At 39.4% G+C, this 20,173-nt stretch overlaps 1 protein-coding gene across 7 annotated transcripts in view; it reads left to right on the top strand.

Moving 5' to 3' along the window:
* NUP58 (nucleoporin 58) overlaps window positions 1-18,633 on the top strand; it is a 41,405-nt gene extending 22,772 nt beyond the window's left edge. For 2 of the 7 annotated variants that reach the window (XM_048072761.2, XM_048072760.2), the window contains exons 14-16: window positions 4,460-4,558; window positions 7,298-7,393; window positions 12,022-14,129. In XM_048072761.2, coding sequence (XP_047928718.1) covers window positions 4,460-4,558; window positions 7,298-7,393; window positions 12,022-12,191 — 365 coding nt within the window. In that variant the 3' untranslated portion in view covers window positions 12,192-14,129. Of the gene's footprint in view, window positions 1-4,459; window positions 4,559-7,297; window positions 7,394-12,021; window positions 14,130-16,852; window positions 18,484-18,514 lie in introns of those variants that run through there. The other 5 variants (XM_066989760.1, XM_066989759.1, XM_048072763.2 and 2 more) reach the window with 4 other exon arrangements.
* The last annotated feature ends 1,540 nt before the right edge of the window (window positions 18,634-20,173 follow it).

Here is a 20,173-nt window from a genome sequence, read left to right as displayed (position 1 = left end):
AAGGAGAATAATAATCTATTCTTTCAGTTTTGCAGGAATCTTTAAATATTTGAAGATTGCCTCCTCATAGTTTCCTTTTTCTTGTTTGAGGAAAATATTTCAGATGGTCATTTACTGCAATAATACTGCAAATATTTGCTTGTTTTAACTTTGTGGTGTTACGAGTTTCATAGAATCACAGAATGGTTTTGGTTGGAAGGGACCTTAAAGATCACCTCATTCCAACCCCCTGCCATGGGCAGGGACACCTCCCACCAGACCAGGTTGCCCAAAGCCCCATCCAGCCTGGCCTTGAACACCTCCAGGGATGGGGCATCCACAGCTTCTGTGGGCAGCCTGTGCCAGGGCCTCACCGCCCTCTGAGTGAAGAATTTCTTCCTAACATCTAATCTAAATCTACCCTCTTCTAGTTTAAAACCATTCTGCCTTGTGCTATCATTATCTGCCCGAGCGATAAGTCTTTCTTTTTATAACCCCTTTTAAGTATTGAAAAGCTGCAGTGAGGTCTCCATGGACCCTTTGTTTCTCCAAGCTGAACAGCTGCAGCTCTCTGACTGTCCCCACAGGGGAGGTGCTCCAGCCCTCTGATCATCCTGGGGGCCCACCCCACATCCATCTTGTGCTGGGGGCCCCAGCCCTGGACGCAGCACTCCAGGTGGGGCCTCACAATGGCAGAGCAGAGGGGCACAATCCCCTCCCTCCACCCGCTGCCCACCCCTCTGTCGGTGCAGCCCAGGACGCAGCTGGTCTGGGCTGCAGGCACGCACTGCTGGCTCGTGTCGAGCTTTTTGTCCACCAGATCCCCCAGGTCCTTCTCTGCAGGGCTGCTCTCAGTGAGTTCTTCTCCCAGTCTGTGCTCATGGGTGGGATTGCCCCTGCCCAGGTGCAGCACCTTGCATTTGATAAACTCTCTGCTGGAAGTTAATCATGTATATTTCTTTGCAATATCTAGATCCGTATGAGTGGGATAGAGGAGGGGGGTAGGATAGTGGAAGGTTATGAGAGAAGATTATGAAATGAGGTATATGAAAGTGGGAAGTGGAAGGGTCTGTGTAATACCTGACCTGCTGTTGCTGTTCTTGAAGATAAGAATAAAACAAGAAAATTAATCTGGGCTTTAATGTTTTTTGACTAAAATCTAATGTATGGTACTCTAGTATTGGGGGATCAGGATGGTTAGTCTCTTAAAAAAATATTTGATGTTTACATGGTGAAGTCTATTTCATCAGGTTAAATTAGTTACTATTCTTTCTCTGAAAAGGTAATTTATTCTAAATTTGTTTTCAGAAGTCAAAGGCTTAGTAGCTACGTCTAAACTGTGGGATCAGGGAATGTTTCCCCAGTTCCTGGGTGTAGATATGCACCCCATTTATGTTTTCTTTTTATACCAAGGCATGTCTGGCTTCCACTGAAACAAAGCCAGTGGATCCTGGGCATATTGGAAGAAAGGGAGCAAAGATAAGGCTCCACTGGTATCCTGGGGTGGATCATCGGGACACCAGGATTGTGTTGTGCACAGTGAAGCACAATTTTTGTGCAGTTTTATTGAAGCTAGAGTTATTAAAATTGTTTGTCTTGTCTGCATGCAGCTTTTCTCTCTGGTTTAGCACCTTTGCTCTGAGCACAGCTTTATTGGTAGCAGTGGGGCTGGTTATGCTTTTGTGCAGCAGTAGCTAGCTTTAACCATTGCCTCACTTGCACCTTCCCTGAGCAATTTTTAACAGCGTGGAAGTTCAAATGATGGAGGCTGGTCTACCTATTACTATTGATGGGTCTAAAGTGAAAGATTTTAAAGGAAATCAAAGCCTAGTGAATTAAGAGCTGTAAATGCACGAGGCTGAAACAGATCTTTTTCTGGTGAGGCTAAGTTGTCTTAAAGAAATAATTTTCAAGCTCACCTTTCCTCCACTTAAAAAAAATAAAATAAAATAAAATTAAATCCCCCTATGTACCCCTAAGAACTTAGCTACTCTCTCCTTAACTGGTGAAGTGCAGAGTTAGTCGAGGCATTATCAAGCTATTAGCATACTTCATTATGTTTTGACTTGACTCTTGAGATTTAAGAGCTAATAGAAAATGATACTGGATTTTTTATAGCACTTAAATTACACACACAAAAAAAAGATACATTGGTTAAAACTAGTCAATGTATTACTTTGTCAGAATCAGATCGAAGTTATGACACTAAATTTGTTCACTGTTAGGACCAGCTGTGCTACAAAAATTGCATAATGTCACTTTGGGAAATCTTGCTGACCTGTCTGGACTCTGTAGTGGGTCCTGTTCATTAAACTGAAATGCTCCACAGGGCAATATAGCAAGGTATAAAAGTGTTAAAAGACTTGTTACAAATAACATGTCTTGTACCTGTAATAGCCAGAAGTGCCAATTTTTGCTAGTGCTTTTGGCATTGAAGAACCTTTATTACTAATTTTTTTGCTATTGAAAATTGTGTTTACTTACAAGAGCTATAACTAGCAATGATGCCTTCAGAACATTATGGTACAAAATCAACAAATATCCTATGCTGTTGCTCAATGAAAAGCTTGTTAGCCTAAGGTATGTGATCCTGTTTTATATAATCTGAGGTGTTTTAAAATAATGTTTTTTACTGGCTCTGAAAAGCATGTTGCATTGGGGTGGGGGGGAGCTTTGCCTGGAGGACTGTAGTGTTTTTGTTTTAAGGTCTTCCACTAACAGTGCCTCCTACTGAGATAGAAAACCTGTGCACTCCCTTTAGCGGAGAAGGAACTGGATATGTGTTTTGGGGTTCTTTTAGTTTATTAGATGACTGACTTGTGTAGGGTTTCTTGTTTTTTACTGATGAAAAAAAAATCTTATAAGAGCTGCTAGGTAGATGTGTCAGTATTTAAACTGGATGTAAACAAGTTTAGTTTGGAATTTATGTGAAAATTTGGAATTAAAACATCTGATATACTTTCTTTAGTTGAAAAACTAGCTTGGGTTTTCCAACTATTCCTGCTAAGCAGAGACTGAAAGCTAACAACTTTTAGTTGCCCGTAAAATTTAGTTTAACACTACTTGGAGTATGCAGATGTCATTCAGCTTGGATCACAGAAGAATTTTGTGTTCCTTGCAAAAATGTTACTTTTCAATGTACAGTGCCTTTCACTTGATTCAAAAGGATTTTCCATTTAAAGCTTCAAAAACTGAACTGGTTTTAAAAAGCTTGAAACACTTATGTTTTAAAACTTTAGATAAACGTTAGTCACAGGAAGCTTTGTAGTATGAAGGAGGGTGTTTTGAATGAAATTAAACCCAAATTTTAATAACTATTTAGGAAAATGAAATCACTAGAGCTTTATAGTGATATTTGAGTAAATAATGACTTTCACACATATAATACTTAAAGTATATTCAGAGGTGAAAGCTCGTGTTGAGGAAAGATGCAAATGTCTGTGGATTAAGAGTTTGGCACTGTATTTTGTTTTCAATGATGAAACTTTCTAGCTAGTGCACTGAAAACTGTGCTTGAAAAAGACAGGAATATGATTGTACTGTGAAAACTGTCAAAATATATTATTTATCAGAATTAAGTATTTTAAAATGTGCTAGTAACAGGCTAGTGAGTTGATTCTTTATTCCCCAAGGCTTAAAAAGAAAAAAGGAAAGAAAAAAAAATAAAAGGAACTGAGGCTGTAAATTTTATCTTGGCAGACTGAAAATGTTTATTGACAGTCCTGCATCTTAGTGGGGATATGCAGGGAAACTGTCAGCTTTTTTAGTTATGGGGCAAACTCTTGACTCTGAAATTTTGAATGTATCTAATTCATTAAGGTACACAGAATTGTGCCTTTTGTAAATGTTTATTTAAACAGGTGGTTTGACTAGTTTACCTTATTGAATGGTGTAATGTAGCAGAGCTCAACAGAACTCAGTTATCACTTGTGTGGAAAAAATCGAATTGTCATGTTACTGTGTAATTGACTTGCTTAAAAATGAACAATAAATTTAATGAAATAAAGTCATTGTCTTGTTTTTTATCATAGTGTTCTGTTTAAATTTTGATGGAATATTTGAAAATTCCTATTTATTAAATTAATATAGTTTTAGAGTAGCATCAGCTCTTACAGTTTATCCCTTTTCTGGTTCCATTAATACAGGTGGCTACATGTTACCTATAGTTCTGTCAAGATTTTGATTAATGCATTAATTTTAAGGTGAAACTGGTTAAGATTTAAAAATACTGCATGGTGTTTTCATGTTACTAGTTTTGGGAAAGTTTCACCTTATTACAGTCAGTGTTTTCAGGTTTTTATCAGGTGGACATAGAGGCAGGCAGTCAAGTGAGGAATTTTGAGGTAAAGTTTGGGGTCTTAATGGGATTTGATGAAAGCAGTGATGTTCACATGATCAAGTACTTGAATAAATAAATAAATAAAGGACCTCTTTACTATGAAAGAGTAAGGCAAGTTTGTTCTCATTTTTTTTACACCAGGGCCACAGCCATCTCTGGGAGTTAGTTTTGGAACGCCATTCGGCTCAGGTATTGGCACTGGCTTGCAATCAAGTGGCTTAGGTTCTTCAAGCCTTGGAGGTACACTTTAACTTTTCTAATGTTTCATTGAATTATTATACCGCACATCTGAATCTCTTGTAAACCTTAAACTCCACTAAGAGGATGATCTGTTTCAGGGCAAGACCTTTACAGTTGGCAGTCTACACTTTCCAAACTTCTTCATGCCTTGCGGAAAGTTACTAAGGCTATAATAAAGTATTGTAGTGAAAACCCCATGGTGAACAAGATGAAGTTCTCACAAAGGAGTTGATCCTATAGCTAGGGAAGTGTGTCAAGAACATCCTTCTGTAACTACAGCCTGCATTAATTTGTTGCATATTTGAAAGTTGGGCACGTGGGAACATGCTATGACTAATTCACGGAAGTTCTTCACCTGTTATATACAGCTACAGTTCTGGGATCCTGCTTGGTGCAACATTTGTTTAATGTCACACTGTTCATCAGTGCTGAGGTGGGAGGGGAGAAAAGGTCTTTCCCAAGCTCTAAATCAAAGCAATGTTTGAAAGTGAAGGGGAAAATACTTACCAAAATACTGATTAATAGTGCTGGTGGGGGACATACACCAAGAGGACTCAAGACTGTTTCAGAGTAGGTGGTAGTAATAAGAAAATAAAATTTAAATGCATGTCTAAATTTTTATTTGTATGTAATGAATTTTCAGAAGTAGAACTAAAAGTCGAAAAGTGATTATCCGCATGCAAATTTCTTGTCTTATATCAGCTGGGTTCCTACAGTGCAAGTCAAAATACACTAGTATCTTCTCTCCTGTGTGAGATCTGCAAAGACAATTGTTTTGTCTGAGCACAAACAATGCATTGTGTTTTTTCTTGTTACACCCTCTCCACGTTGCAGCCACAGTCTGCATCTGTGCATTTGGATCTTTGAGCACAATATGAAGCTGTTGTAACATTTAAAATGCTATCACCAGCTGTTGGAAAGATGTAACTGCTGTGATACATAATGCTTGAAGATTACATCGGTTTTTATCTTAAACGATGATCTTGAAATTATCTTTGTCTATCAATGTGCCTTCTCATTAGTTTTTATGTTTTCTCAGATTAAAAAAGAAAAAGAAAAAAACCCTTACACCAAACAGGAAAAATAACTGAGAATAGTGGGCTGAATGGAGAATAATTGTGGTTTATCAGGTTATTCCCACAATGTTTTAGATGCCTTAAACATAAAATTCTTCCTTTTCGATGAAAGAGACTATAGGTTAAAGACGGGCAAAATTGATAAACACAAATAAAAAATATAAACTAAAGAACATTTTAATTTGATGGACATCTGCTTCTAGTTTCGTCTTAGAGGCCTAACTTGGATTCTTCACAAGTTCTTTGATTAGGAAGGCACTTGCTTGCATGTCATCTCTTGTATATTAATTTATAAAGTTTTGGTCTTTTTGACAAATCAAGGAAACCTACTAATGGAAGCAAGCGTAGAATACCGGAATACGTGCGGAATAACCTGCAGTGGTGCTCGGAATCCAATGAACAGAATGAATGCTTCGACCATTCAGACTTTTTTTAAACAGCACAATTCTGAACATATATTGTTGAAACTGCATTTTAGCTGGGAAACATGCTGTCTTGCTACAATAAGTAGTCTGTGAATTTTATCAGTAACAATTGTATAGGCTTTTGCACTTGAGGATGTAAGATAAGTGGAGTATTGATCCTATGCTTCATGAGATGCTGATACAGATACTTGCCTGACTATTGGTAATTCATTTCCACCTAGATAGGAGGAGAAAAAAAAAAGTGTAGCTTTCAGAATATCTTGCATTCAAATGGTATTTGCTATTATATAAAATTAAAACTCTTACAAGTATTTTCCCTACCACTTCAAACAAAAGATGGGGGCATAATTTCATTGAATATAAATAGTTCTAATTTTGATAACTTCTTGAGATAGGGGAAAAAACAACTCTATCTGACCTCTGTCTCAAACTGCAAATATCAACTTGTTTTTCCTTTACTTTGAAATCACTTCAAGCTAATAACACACTTTGAAATTCTGAAATACTTACAGTATGAAGTTATAAATAACAACTGCAAAATGAGTTTTATTACAGCTATATGCTTATTGCTGTAGTTTTTATGATTTTCCATTAAAATTTTTAGAAATTATTTTATTATTATTTATTATATATTATTATTCTAGGTTCTATCTTATTTTGCCATGTCTTAGGTAAAGCTGATCAGTAAGACCTGTTCAGCTGACCTGATCAGCTGACCAGTAAGATTGGGATTGGGGTGGGGTAAACCCTGAAATGAACCAGATGTAAACTCAAGAAAAAGCTTGCTTTCTTTTAAGTGTAGAGGATTTTTCTCTTGGAGTTCTTCTTTTGGATGAAGATCATGGCTTTCTCTAATAGAAGTCATATAACTTGTCTGAATTTTCTTAGTTTTGACCCATTTGGTATATTGTATTCTTGACAATCTACCAAATGTCTATTGAATTGCTGTTAAACTCAGATTCTCTGCCTGCAGTTGCTTATAATTTTTTCCTTTACTCAGTTTTCTATTTGGAAGGAAATATTTTTCTCTGAGGCTTTCATGTTTGCACTGTTTTTTTTATAGAAAGCAATGGTATATTGAGAATAAGATACACTTGATGTAGTAGCCTTGGGAATATTTGTTTACCAAATAACGCTTAGAATTATGTTTGGTTTTAGATTACTTTCCCCAAACCTATATATCATTAATTGCTGTGTCTGTAATTTTTTGTTGTGTGTCTTTACTATTATTCTACTAGGATTTGGAAGTAGCTCTGCCTTTGGAAGTAGTGCCACAGGAGCATCATCATTTGGGTTTGGAACTACAAGTAAACCATCAGGAAGTCTAAGTGCAGGTTGGTTTATTTTCCTTGAATTCACGTTTATCTTAAAGCAAAAGTTCTATAATCAAACTACTCTACAGTCTTAAAAAAGCTCCTTACACAAATATGCTTAACATTGCGTGTATATGTAACTATGAGAGTAACCATTGACTTGCTAAATGTGTTTTCAGAGAAGTTTTTCTGGTTTTATGAAAGGTCTTGGCAGTATCAACTAAGTATTATTTTTCATTTAAAGGTCTTTAATTAAAAAGGAGAACATGCATCAGATTGGTTAAGTTACAACCTGAGGCACAGAAATAGAATGCAGTTACTACTTGAACGCATAGGCCATACTGTTACTGAGCTATTGAAATTAATGCATAAATTTGTGACAAACGTGCCCGTAATTTAACTTTAACTTTAAATACAGGAAGTTGAAATTATTTTTAGATGTCTGGAAGGCTGCCTTAAAACTCTTTTTTTGCTTATTCTTTATGTCCTAAATAGCAGATTATAGGTAGCATTTCGTTGTAGATACCTAGAATTCATGTGTTAACTGTTTTGAAAACTCTTCTGTGGCAATTGAGCTAATTATCTCAACATTGTTTCACTTCTTTGGTTTTATTTTGTTGGTAGTGAGAAGATGAAAACATGGATGTAGTTTCTCCATAACTCAGATGTCTGAAATCTTAGTCACTTCTACAGCTTGTGTATATCTATTTACTTTTTAAATTGGAGTTTGTTTCTGAAGCTTGTAGCTTACTGTGGTCTGTCGTATAGTCTTCAGAGACACATTGAAGGAGTATGTCTCCTGGGATTAGCTTTTGGTAGCATGTTTAAGAAACTTTTCTTTAAAACAAATGCTGTTAATAACCATAGTAAGTGTTTGTTTATTAGTCAGCACCCAGAACATTGCCTTGGACCAGTATCTCGTTGGTTGCTGTGCTTTTTATTCCTTGGTTACTGTTAGGTTATTCTGTTAAACTAGGCCTGTAAAGTGCCTTAAGCTTTGTGTTATAAGGTGGAAATATACAGCCAGCTTAGTGAGCTATTTAGCACCATGAACACCCTAGTAAATTTTTGATAGAACATCTCTGATTTTTCAGTATGCAGTTTCGAAGCATCAACCTTCTTTTGCTTATTTTTTTTAATACCAGAAACAAGTCAAAACTTGCACTGCTTAAATTTTTATTCTTATTTTATAATATTTCAAATAATATTACAGAATTTCAAGCTGCTGGGTTACAAAGAATATAACTTAATTTTCAGTGTATTTAAAAATACAATAATAAAATTAGTTGTATGGATCAGTTGTCCACCACTAATGAGGCATCAAGCCAAAGTAAACAAATAGTCTTGCTATATTGGCAGCGAACAGAGACAATTTAGATGTCACTTTATTGTATTCCTCAAATCAGGCTCTGCCATGGTGGCAGTGCTCCCAGTCTCTATTTAGCAGTGCAAATGAGTTGGATCTGGTCAAATAAGGATTGTTTTCAGCTATCTCAAGAGTCACAGATCCATAAGGTGGTAACCAGGAGTATAAACCACAAAATGTAATTCCCAAGATTTTGTGCTTATAAAATAGTGTTCATGAAAATGTTCATCTAGACTGGGATTATGCATTAGGAACCTTCGTAAAAGTTTGGTAGTCCTGTAGCATGTTAACTTTTACCTCTATGTCCAAAATCCTATGCTGTATAGCTTCCAAATCGCATATGATCTTCAGTTAGATTTTCATGTGTGTGTATAAATGGGTTTAAATGATGCCTAAATGATAAGGCTAGCGACACTTCTTTTTTAAATTTGTGTGTCCTATTTCTTAAATAACACTTAAAAAACAAGCTTGTTTCTGGATCTTACATTACCTACCATAAGATAGTTACATCTTATTTCTGAATCATTTTTTTGGATAGTTGGGAGATTGGGGGAATTGGGATATATGGATATACAGATGTTACTGCTTTGGTTTAGATGTGAGCACTTTGGCATTTTGCCTAAATTAATTTATAGGAAGTGTACTGTCATCCTTTCTCTCTGAAACACAGACAAAGCTTTCTTCCACTGTGGAAAGCGAACTCCTAATTAAAAGTCCCACTTAATTCCTAATTCCTTATTCATCTGATGGCAATCAAAAAGGTTGCTTTGAGGGGGATGTTGTAAAGAGCCTTCATTCCCAAAATCATGGGGAAAGGAGAAAAAATAAATAAATTGAATTTATAGAGATGATGTTGGGGGGGGGTAGGGGGTGTCATGCTATTTTAATGAGAACTGAGATGCTAAAAATGCTTTGAAGAGTTGAGTTGGGAATTTGGGTTGGAGAACTGTTTTCACTGAAGAATAGCAATCTCACTGCAATGGGGTAAGTTCCAATTGAATGGGATTGTGGCAGCACATGCTCACACTGCTGGAAAGTAGACCTACATGTAATCAATATATAGCTGTGAACAGGTTCTAAATATAGGGGGCTTTAGTAAATCAATTAGAGCTGTGCTGGAAATCCCTTTACATTTAGAGTGGAGATAGGAGGAGAGAATATATTGTCTTTGAGATCTGCTGTTTATCCCTGTAGCGTTAAAACAAGCAAAAAAAAAAAAACACAACCTGTTATTGGGAAAGTTTGTATGATTTATTGGGCTTGTCTGAAGTTTATTGAATTGCTTGAGTGTGTGTAGAGAAGAGCAACAAAGCTGGTGAGGGGACTAGGAAACGAGACGTGAGGAGCAGTTGAGGGAATTGGGGTTGTTTAGTCTGGAGAAAAGGAGGCTGAGGGGAGACCTTATCATGCCTCTGTGAGAGGAGGGTGTCGGTGTCTCAGATGGCAAGTGATAGGATGCGAGGAAACAGTCTCTAGTTGTGCCAGGGGAGGTTTGGATCGGATATTAGAATTTCTTCATGGAGAAGGGTGGTCAAGCATTGGGATGGGGTGCCCAGGAAAGCAGTGGAGCCCCATCCCTGGAGGTATTGGAGAGATGTGTGGACATAGTACTTAAGGGGCTTTGAGGAAGCAGAGGCGTAGATGCACAGTGAGTGAGGTGTACTCTGAGGTTCTTAAGGAAGATGCTAAGTTTGTGCCTTCAAAGGGCAGGTGGTCACCTACTTTCTGAAAATATTTGTTTAAACCTAAGTAATATTTCAACAAAGAAACTGTCGATCATCTTGTAGCTATGGTTCAAGACTGTGCGAACACTCCTCGAACCGAGGTATTTCATGACTTCCTTGCAACAGGAATAAGACAACGCATGTCTTGTTCAAAGTTTATTCCTAAAGATTTTCATTTGAGTATTCTGTGTAAGAGTTATCTTAAAAGAATTTATGGGAAAAAGCCATTTAGATGAATTTCACTTTTGCCTTTCTACAGTTTTGTGGCTGTCCTGAATGGTACTTGTAATGTACTAGCTACTACTTCCCCGGTCATATCTAAATTAACAAACACATTCTCAGTCTTCGGTCACACAACTTATGCACCTCTTTCTTTCTAACACAAAGTTCATAGTGTGGTTGTGCAATCCAGATCCAGACATTACAGGAGGAAGAATTTCACCTTATTTTAAAACCGTTCTTAATCTAATGCTTCAGTAACAGTAGTTCTTGATCTAATGCTTCAGTAACAAGTCAAGGAATGGAAGATGTCAGACTTGTGTGAGCAACTTCGGGATTCTGATGAGACAACCAGTTGGGTCTTTAATTTGGGGCTTTAAAGATAATTAAGGCATTCAGTTGAAGATACTAATATAAACAAAGGATTGATTTTGCTGTCTGAGAACTGATGAAATTGTTTATGTTAAGTAATGCTTATTAAGAACATACCCTCTTTTATTTGAGAATCAGTCGTGTTTTTCTTAATATTTTAATTATTTTCATGTTAAACTTGTATAAAACTTAATTTGCTCATGTCATACTTGTTGTTTTGTGACTGGTTACCTTACTCAGTTTCTTGAGAACAATATGAAAGCAGAGTTATGTTCTTAACCAGTATTTGAGAAGCCTCTAGCATCCTGTCTCAACCGCTATCAAGGTGGTTATGTGTAACTGATACAAATTCACAAACAAAAGTATAATGAGTTGGTTTTACTGTCACTGAAAACTGTAGGTGGATTTTTTTCAGCTGATCTTGTTTTGTAGGTGAACCAAATGATTTTTTTATTTATTTACATTTTATAGAAAAAGGGGGGGAAGGGTGATACAAGAGCAAAATTTGCTCACCTATTCATTCAGGTTTTCCAAAGCTTCGTTTTTTTCAAGGCTGTTTGATTCAGGTCACAATCAGTTGTTAGACACCAGGAATTTGGCAAAGATTTTGAGCCTTTTCTGCCTTGGTTAGGGTGGGGTCTGTGCCACACAGGGAGGAAAAGGTAGCCTAGTCAATAGTGCACAAGGCTTGGGGCTCTTTCAAGCTCTGCCATGAACCTGCTGTGGGGTGAGGAGCGCAGGCCTCCTTGTACTTCTGTCTTCCCTCCCACCCTGCTTTTTATGCACGTTACACATCTGAATACACTGTGCATACTTAAACTGAGAGCTTGAGGAGAGAGTTACAGTTCTGTTGTACTGTTTCAGTTTGATATTGGTAATACAGTAGCTGGTGTTCACAGCTTCAAGGAGAACAAAACTGCTATCCTGATGTAACTTACGTTTTAAAATATTTTTGCCTCCCTCACAAGGCTTTGGCAGCTCGACTACATCTGGGTTTAACTTCAGCAATCCTGGCATCACAGCATCAGCTGGTCTGACGTTCGGGGTGTCTAATCCTGCATCTGCAGGCTTTGGGACGGGAGGGCAACTTCTTCAGCTGAAGAAACCTCCAGCTGGAAACAAGCGAGGGAAAAGATAGGCACCCCCTTTAGGGAAGTGGAAGTGAATCAACTTTGTTCATCTGAAAAGTCTATTTTTCTAGATTGATGCATTAATTAAATTGCATCCTGTGAGATTTATAAAAAATAAAATTTAAAAAAAATTTGCTACTTTTCCCTAGTCTGAAATACGAAATGAATCATATTGAACAGCTATTTTCTTGTGAATAGAAACCCGTTTATGTATTTTTATTTTTGGCCCTAGTTTTAGAAATGTTCTATACTGCATTATTAAAGAATCTTGTAAAACCATCTATTTAACCTAATGTTAGTAGCAGACTATTTTTTTGTTAATAAGCTTTATACCATATGAATATATGCATATTTGTTTTTTGTACAGATAAAATATATTCTAGTACAAATACTAGAGTTCATATCTTCTGTTCCTGGATATGGCCTTTAAATCTACTTCAGGGTGTTTTTGTGTATATGGATGTAAATATATACAGTACAGTGCACACATCTGTGTGTATGTCTGTGTATATATATGTATAAAATAAAAACAGATGTGCAAACCTTGCCCCACAGACAGGTCTTCTCTTCTTTGTGTGTTCTGTTTCTCCACGTTACTCTGTGGTTCCACATTTTGAGGTTCTTCTGAATTTCAGATAGTGGGTCCCAGGCTGTGTCATCTGCTTCTCGTGTTCTGTTGTTTAAGACCAGCTGAAATACAATGTTTACTATTTCACGAAGCTTGGTGTGTATGTACAGTGTTTAGGAGCTGTGGTTTTTGAACCTTTTACCCATTTAGCAGCCAACTCTAAAGAAGAATCTGAAATTGGCACAGACATTTCATAGGTAATGTTCCCGAACTGTTTTGTTTTGTTTTTTCTCCTGAGCTGCACAGTGGGGTGTTGCAGGATTTCAGCAGAAAGCTCGGGGTTCCACAAGGCTTGTTTGCAAGCAGAGAGCTGTCAAGCTGGATGAGCTTTTCCCTGCAGTTGGAGGGGATAAGGACATACTATTGCAGTGAAAACCTGAATTAAATGTTACAAAACAGAGTTGATTCACCAGCTTCATCTAGTCAGTGCTACCTGCATTGACTTAAGAGCTGTTGCATATCTGTTTTCAATACAAGGTATAGTACAGTAAGTTGCTGCTAAAGAATTGAGAAAAATTATGTGATTTGAAGGTTAAGCTACTGCAACAGTAGAGTATGAATCTTGCATATTACATCTTAGCTGCTTGTGCTGCATTTCCAATTCTGTGTCCACTAGGAATAGGTGGAAAAGACCTTAAGGAGGCACTGCCCTGTGTGAGAGAAATAATAGATCCATTTAATCTTTGCAAATAGAGATACAGGTTGAAGTGTGAGTGAATGTGGAGCTTTGGAGTTGTGTTGCTGTTTCTAGATGATGTTTTGTATATAACATGCATCAAATTAATATTCACAATCATTTTCACAAAAGCACCTTCTTTTCTAAAACAGTTACAGTGCATAAGATTTTTTTTTCTAGTACCGAGCAAGTTATTTGTTTTCTCTTGTTGAAGTGTTATTACCATTTTGTATATTTTGGAAATGTCTGCATTCATCAGTGGTTGCTTTTTGACAAATGTTCGGTTTATCACTTGATCCGGTAAAATTGAGGGAAACTGAGCACAGAATCCTTCCCTTTTGTACACTTGTATGTTACTGCATCTTTGTGACCCTTCCCCTAGGAAGGGATATAATGTGTGGGTTTTTTTACGTCTGGGAAAGCTAAAAGTTTATTTTGATTTTGACCTTTTAAAAACTTCTTGGGCTGCAGTCAAACCCGTAACGTTTTTATTCCTTTGTTACTGCTTTTTTGATAGTTAATGTTAAACCACTGGACTTTCTTGTAATGTATCGATTTGTGAAACTAATTCTAAATGTGTACTGTTTGTCCACATGTGGAAAAACTTACCATTGTGCAAACAATAAAACATTAATGCTGTGATCCTTGTAATACATTGATCCTTGTAATACATATTTGCCTATTTCAAAGACTGTTTCCTCTTGTCTTCCTCTGTTATAGGACAAACAAAACCGTAACTGGCTAATACGTAGAATTGTTTCTCCTAGAACTTAGAATTGTTACTTCTGAAGCTAGGGCGATAATCTCTGGATGGAAAGGGAGGGTTGTGGGGGAAGGAATATGTTGTGGTTTTGTCTAGAATCTCTTAACACTGGCTATATAAGCCTCGGTCATGCTGTAATATAACACAGCACTAGGTGTACTTTTTGTAAAGTCCAAGGCAGTCTGAGCCTCCTGTGTACCTGTATTGTTGTTTCTTTTCATGTTAAGGCAATAGTTCTCTTTAATTTTAGCCTAAGTAAAAAAGTGATTATATAATAATTGCATGCTGAAGTAAAAACTAAAGTGGTCAGAATGGAATTTGAAGTAATTCTATTCCCAGAATATTACTTTGGTTGTTGAATTTAGCCATGGTTTTCATGGATCAGCATTGCATACATTATTTCATTTTTTTCAATGTAAACATATGCAATACAATTAATGTGCAAAATGCAAATACGTTCATGGTATGGATAAGCTTTCTACCAGGTGTGTTAAGAAGCTGACATGTACTTAAACACCATGAAATGAAATAAAGTCTGGAGTATTCGCTCTTTAAAGAAAGAAAAATATGTATGGGAGGAAGATTGAAGTGGGACATATGTGGGATGTCATTCTCTTTATTAAGACCTTGTTGTACAGCTGTGATGTAAACTTATTTGTGGCCTCTTTTACCAGAAGGATTTTTTTCATTATTCTCACTACAATATATGTAACAGGAGGTATGCCTTGGTTTGCTTTCTTCTTGAACCTCCTCCTGGTCCAGCATCTCCCAACTTTCTTTGCTCTCATATTTGTCTGTTTCTGGCATGGGGGCTATGTGGATAGCGTACCACGCGCATTGACTGCTTTCTTGTTGATTGGGAGGGAGGATGTTGAAATAAGGGGAAGCTGGATAGAGTTCATGCATCTTCCTCACCACGAGCATCTGAAATCCAAATCCTGGCGTGTCCTTCCACCTATGTGTTCATAACATGACTATTTTGAACCCTACTCGTCTTTACTTCCATTTAAAAAATGGTATAAAGCTCAGGAATACAGACTGTGACCTCTTTTTCCTCTTTGACACCAGTATTAAAGAGGAAAATTTTCTGACTTTTTTTTCCCAGTCCTCTACTCACATGTTAATAGTAGGAGTAATCCAAAATCTGTTATGTCAGCTCAGACCTGGTATTGGCTCTCTAATACCTGGAATGTCTCTGCAGAAGATATAAAGAAGTAACTTACAGGTTTTTCATGAGAAATTATGAGTAGCCGCATAGGAAAATAAGTCCGTGCTGTAGACTGTAAATCCATTATGCAGTCTAAAAGTTTTGTTTTCCTGAAAACTCACAAATTTATAAGGAAAAAACTGGCAGTGAACAAAATAGTTCACCAGTAAGTTACGCAGTTTTAACTGCTCGGATCGTGCTGTCTAGCTGTTTCTATTTTCCCTTCTCCATTCCCTTTTAAACGTGTATCTCTGGCCACTGCCAGTTGCAAGTAGCAAGTATCATGGCAGTAGATCTGCACAACCCCTGGTGAAAATCCCCAGCTGGGCTTGGGGAGGGGAGCAAGACCCAGGTGCTGCCTGCAGCAGTCGCTGCCTCACCCTGGAGCTTCAGCCCAGCCATGGCACGCGGTCTCCCACCTAACGGGCAGGTATGTTGCTGAAGGGAGGATGGAGGTGGTGAGGGGGGAGATGAGGGGGTGTGGAGCACAGGCTTCTACTGCTGATGGGACACCTGGTTTTAATTCACTTTGGGATCACCTCTTCGGAACTCAGCGCTGAATACTTGCATGCTGGTATCTTTGTAGTCCCAACTCAACTGGATCTGTAACACAAATTTTGGTATTGGTTTAATGTGTAGTAGGTAGAAATACATTATTGTAGAAGCTTCATTTTCTAGGTGGAAAAAAACAAACCACCACCACCAAAAAAAGAAAAGAAAATTTGTATCGGGATTCCAACAGCTCTGTTAGTGAACGCTGCTTTCACCAGGTGGCAGGAGACAACCACTTTTACACTTCTACTACAGAGCCCTCACAGGCACTGTCGTGCACCTTTTGTTTCCAGGTCATTCACATTTTCTTGCACCTCTTTTCTAAGGCTGTAGGGTCTTATTAAACTTCACCAGCATTTGAACGATCCCTGTGACTCACCTGACTGTGTTGCTGTGGGGTTTATTATTTAATGCCTTTACTCAGCCTCGGGAATTTAATCTTTGTGGCCCATCACTGCAGTTCTGGAGTGCCACGGTGAGGAAGCGAGAGTGCTGCTGAATCTAAAGCTATACCTAGCTTTTTCCAAAGAGTAGTTCACCTTTTGCTTCCTTACCTTTTAGAAGTAAGGCAATTCTAGCTTACTCTAAACAGCTTATGGTTAAGTTTAGAAGCTTCTGAAAAATTCTGGAAAAGCTTTTGGGTTGATTTTATGTCTGTTTGGGTATAGATTTGCCCTTACTAGGATATCAGGTCAAGTCCGCTGAATGCTTGCATGGAAAACTTGGAATGCGTACTCCTGTCCTAACCAGGTCAATAGCTGAACCAGTGAAAGCTGTGTTTCTAGTTCGTTCAGTTAAGGTCCCAGACTGATGGATTTCCCTTTTTTTGTCTCTTCAACACAGGTGTCACTGTGCGGCGTGTACTTGGACAGCACAAGGACAGCAGCTTGCTAGACAGTAGTGTAATTGCTTCCAAAACCCTGCGCTGATTAGAGGCTGGTATATGCCATGTGAACAGTAAATACCGTGTTGGATCTGTGTATGTGATGTGGTGTGTGGTGCCAACGGGATATGCTTCTGGGCTGATCATCCCAGGCACAAAAGCAAGCTAGGATGATGAGGTTTTGATTGGACACTGGTTGTACTAATAGTAAAAAGGACGAGAAGGACAGACTTGACAAAAAATCAAGTAGCAGTTTATTATCTGAAACTTAATTCTGAACAGTAATCTGGTATGCTTAATAAGAGAAGTTCTTACAAGGAAAAAGTGACAGGCAGCTTGAACAGACTTCTGTTTAGGTGAAACCTTGCAGGGGGGCACAAACTACATACAGTTGGGTAGCTGAAGCTAATCTGCTAACTCCATGGTTAGGTACCTATGTAGAAGCTAATCCAAACTGCAAACGTCAAAAATCTCGAATCCTGTTAACAATGATAGCATTTCTTGGTTGTCTGGACTTGGCATTCAGACCAGACAAAACTAGCAGAAGTGACAGCAGAAGGATGGTGCTAGCTTTAATGCTATGTAAATGTCCCTTAGCAATGTGCACCATGTCACTTTCAAATAGGAAAACGTTCCTTTTAGTCTCTTATTTTGAGTGCTTCAGCCAGTGGCTGGCTGAAGGAGCTCACTGCCACGAAGGTCACCACTGCTTACCCCCGTGCTAGTGGTGTACTGCTTAGATCCCACGGACAGCCTTGGGGGAGCAGGCAGGTGTTGGCGTGCCCCCAGCAGCCGAAGCAGGAGTGAGTTTTATCCCCAAGGAGGGTGAGACCTGCTTTGGCCATCAGCCGAGCTCACACGGTACGGACCACGAGGGCAAAACTGCTTGCGTCAGCAGTACCAAAGTGAGGTTGATGCTGAAGCTCTGTTGTAAGTCTGCTCTGAGAGTAAAGAGGGAAGGGTTTGAATGCTATTTGTGTTGGCTTTGGGTATGGTAATGCTCTGAGTGTGGGGGAGAAAAACCTAAGGGTTTTTCCTGTTTGTAGTGGTTGGTTATAGCAGTAATAATTCAATTAGGAAATGCACTCTCAATCTGAAGTCATGCGTATCAGCTTTTATCCTGCGATAGCAGTCTTGGGCCTGTGGTAAGTGGGAGCTCCAAAAATCCATGTGCCAAGACTCAGGGGGAGGAAGGTGACAGCTGTATTCACTGTGGCCGGGGAGTCAGCCAGCACAAAGCCCCAAAGCCACGGTGAGACGGGCGCTGGGCTCAGCACTGAACCTGGGGGACGCTTTCTGAGAAACAGCCTCCTCTGGAGTGTGTTGTGACATTTCCCTGGTGAATTTGGGAGGTGTCCCCAAGCATTTACAGATGCCCACTCATCTCATTCCCTTATCTCCAGCAGTGGTGGATTTTGGAGCCAGCCATGAGATAGGGGAGGTGTCCGTGTTGCCTGTAACAGCGGGGCGCCAATGTCCCATGTCATTGCTGTGTGCACAGGGACACCAAGTGCTGGGAGGAGAAGCCAAGTCCCTGCCACTGAAGGTTCCCACTTGGGCCCCCAGGGAGCACGAGAGCTTCGTATCACTGCATCCTAAGTCTTTTTTTTTTTTTTCTACAGCCCTTGACTCTTTCTGCAAGATGTTTCTTGGATCGTCTTGTTCTAATTATTTTCCAGGAAATGAGAGCCAATAAAAGAAAGCCTTTCTGTTATGAATACTTGTATTTTAAAATGTAGATATTAAATTTGCTCCCTAAGCAGAAATTAAAAAAAAAAGCCCAGCCTGTTCAAGCAATACCACAATGAGAGTAGCACTTTGGGCTTTCTAACTCTGCTGGTGGTGTTTAAATAATACCATCGGTATAGCTGTGTTGGTATAAAAGATAGCTAATTACCAGGCAAGAAGGAAAGGAAGCCCTGCTAATTAAGCTCATATATTCTGGCAACTATCCTCATCCCAGGAATTACATCAGTATCGCCTGGCAGCAAGAGCCGTGCTCTTAACCACACTGGTTCTTGGTCCAAAATCTGTCGCTGCGGCATTTTGGTGATGCTTCCCTTCCCGCTAACTTCGCAGGGGGGCAGCAAGGCACTGCTTTATCAGCAGCGGGACACGGTTCTACCGAGCGGTGACTTTGCCAGGACAAATGTACAGAACGCAGGCGGTTTTGACTCCACGGTGGTTTGTTTATAATTAAAAATAATAACATATATACTTAATAACTAAACCCCTACACCTTCAACTTGGCTTTCAGATGTGAGTCAATCCCATTATTTTATATTGCCAGGAAGAGGAATCTCTGCTGACGAAGTGTTAAGCTGTGATGCTGTGTGTACAAATCTAGCAGAACAAATCTGTCTGCTGCGATAAGCATATCCTGGCTGTTACATGCCGAGTGAGCTGAACATGAGAAACGTGGCAATTAATGCTAGTTTTGTGGCAATTAATGCTAGTTTTTCTCTGGGAGAAGAGAAGGAGGCGATTTCAGGTTCAGAGCTTTAACCCAGCAGCTGGAGTTGCGATGTTGTGGATGCAACTGCAGAACCAAGGAAACTCCTGAATGCAGATTTTGTAGGCTTCTGAGGAGGGTGCGAAGCTGTTTGACAGTAAGGATGTGAGGCAGATACACCAGCTAAACACGATGAGGAAGGTATGTAAATGTGCCTGCTCGGTGTCCAGAGCTGGGCAGTGGGAAGCTCTTAATCTCACTTGTACCAAAGTGGATAAAATCCACTTATTGTTTACTAAGAACGAAACAAAAAATCCCAAAGGGCCAGAGAAGGAAGCATCCATCAACAGTCTGAAGTCCATATCCACTGGACTGAAAGGAAAACGGGACAGGAGCCGCTGCCATCGCTGTGCCCCCGTACCACAGAGGGAAGGCAGCAATTTGCAGAGCACGGGTCGGAAGCACGATAGGGGAAGCAAAACATCCCTGACAGCGGGAGCCGTTCACACGAGCAGCTTGCGGCAGCCCGGTGGGCCGCGTGGCGGGGTTGGCCTTCCCCTGGGCTCTGAAGGTTTCCAGCCAAAACAGAGCCGCAGAGCTCTGCCTTCCTGCCCCCGCCTTGGGAAATTTGTGAGGTGAAAACCCAAGGTGGGGGGGGTTGTTGTTAGCTGCTCGTTGCTGTTACAGCTTCCCCTAATCGGTCCTTCCCCCTTCTGCCCGCCTGCGCCACGGCGGCTCCGCGGGGCCGCGCTGCCACCAGAGCAGGGCCTCGGCCTCCGCCTGGCGCATGGTGGTTCTCCTGCTGGTGGTCGTCTTACACCGTCCCTAT

This window comes from Anser cygnoides, chromosome 1, assembly GCF_040182565.1.
Source record: "Anser cygnoides isolate HZ-2024a breed goose chromosome 1, Taihu_goose_T2T_genome, whole genome shotgun sequence".
Classification (NCBI taxonomy): Eukaryota; Metazoa; Chordata; class Aves; order Anseriformes; family Anatidae; genus Anser; species Anser cygnoides.
The sequence above is the reverse complement of the archived record's forward strand: the minus strand, read 5'-3'. Positions and strand labels throughout refer to the sequence as shown.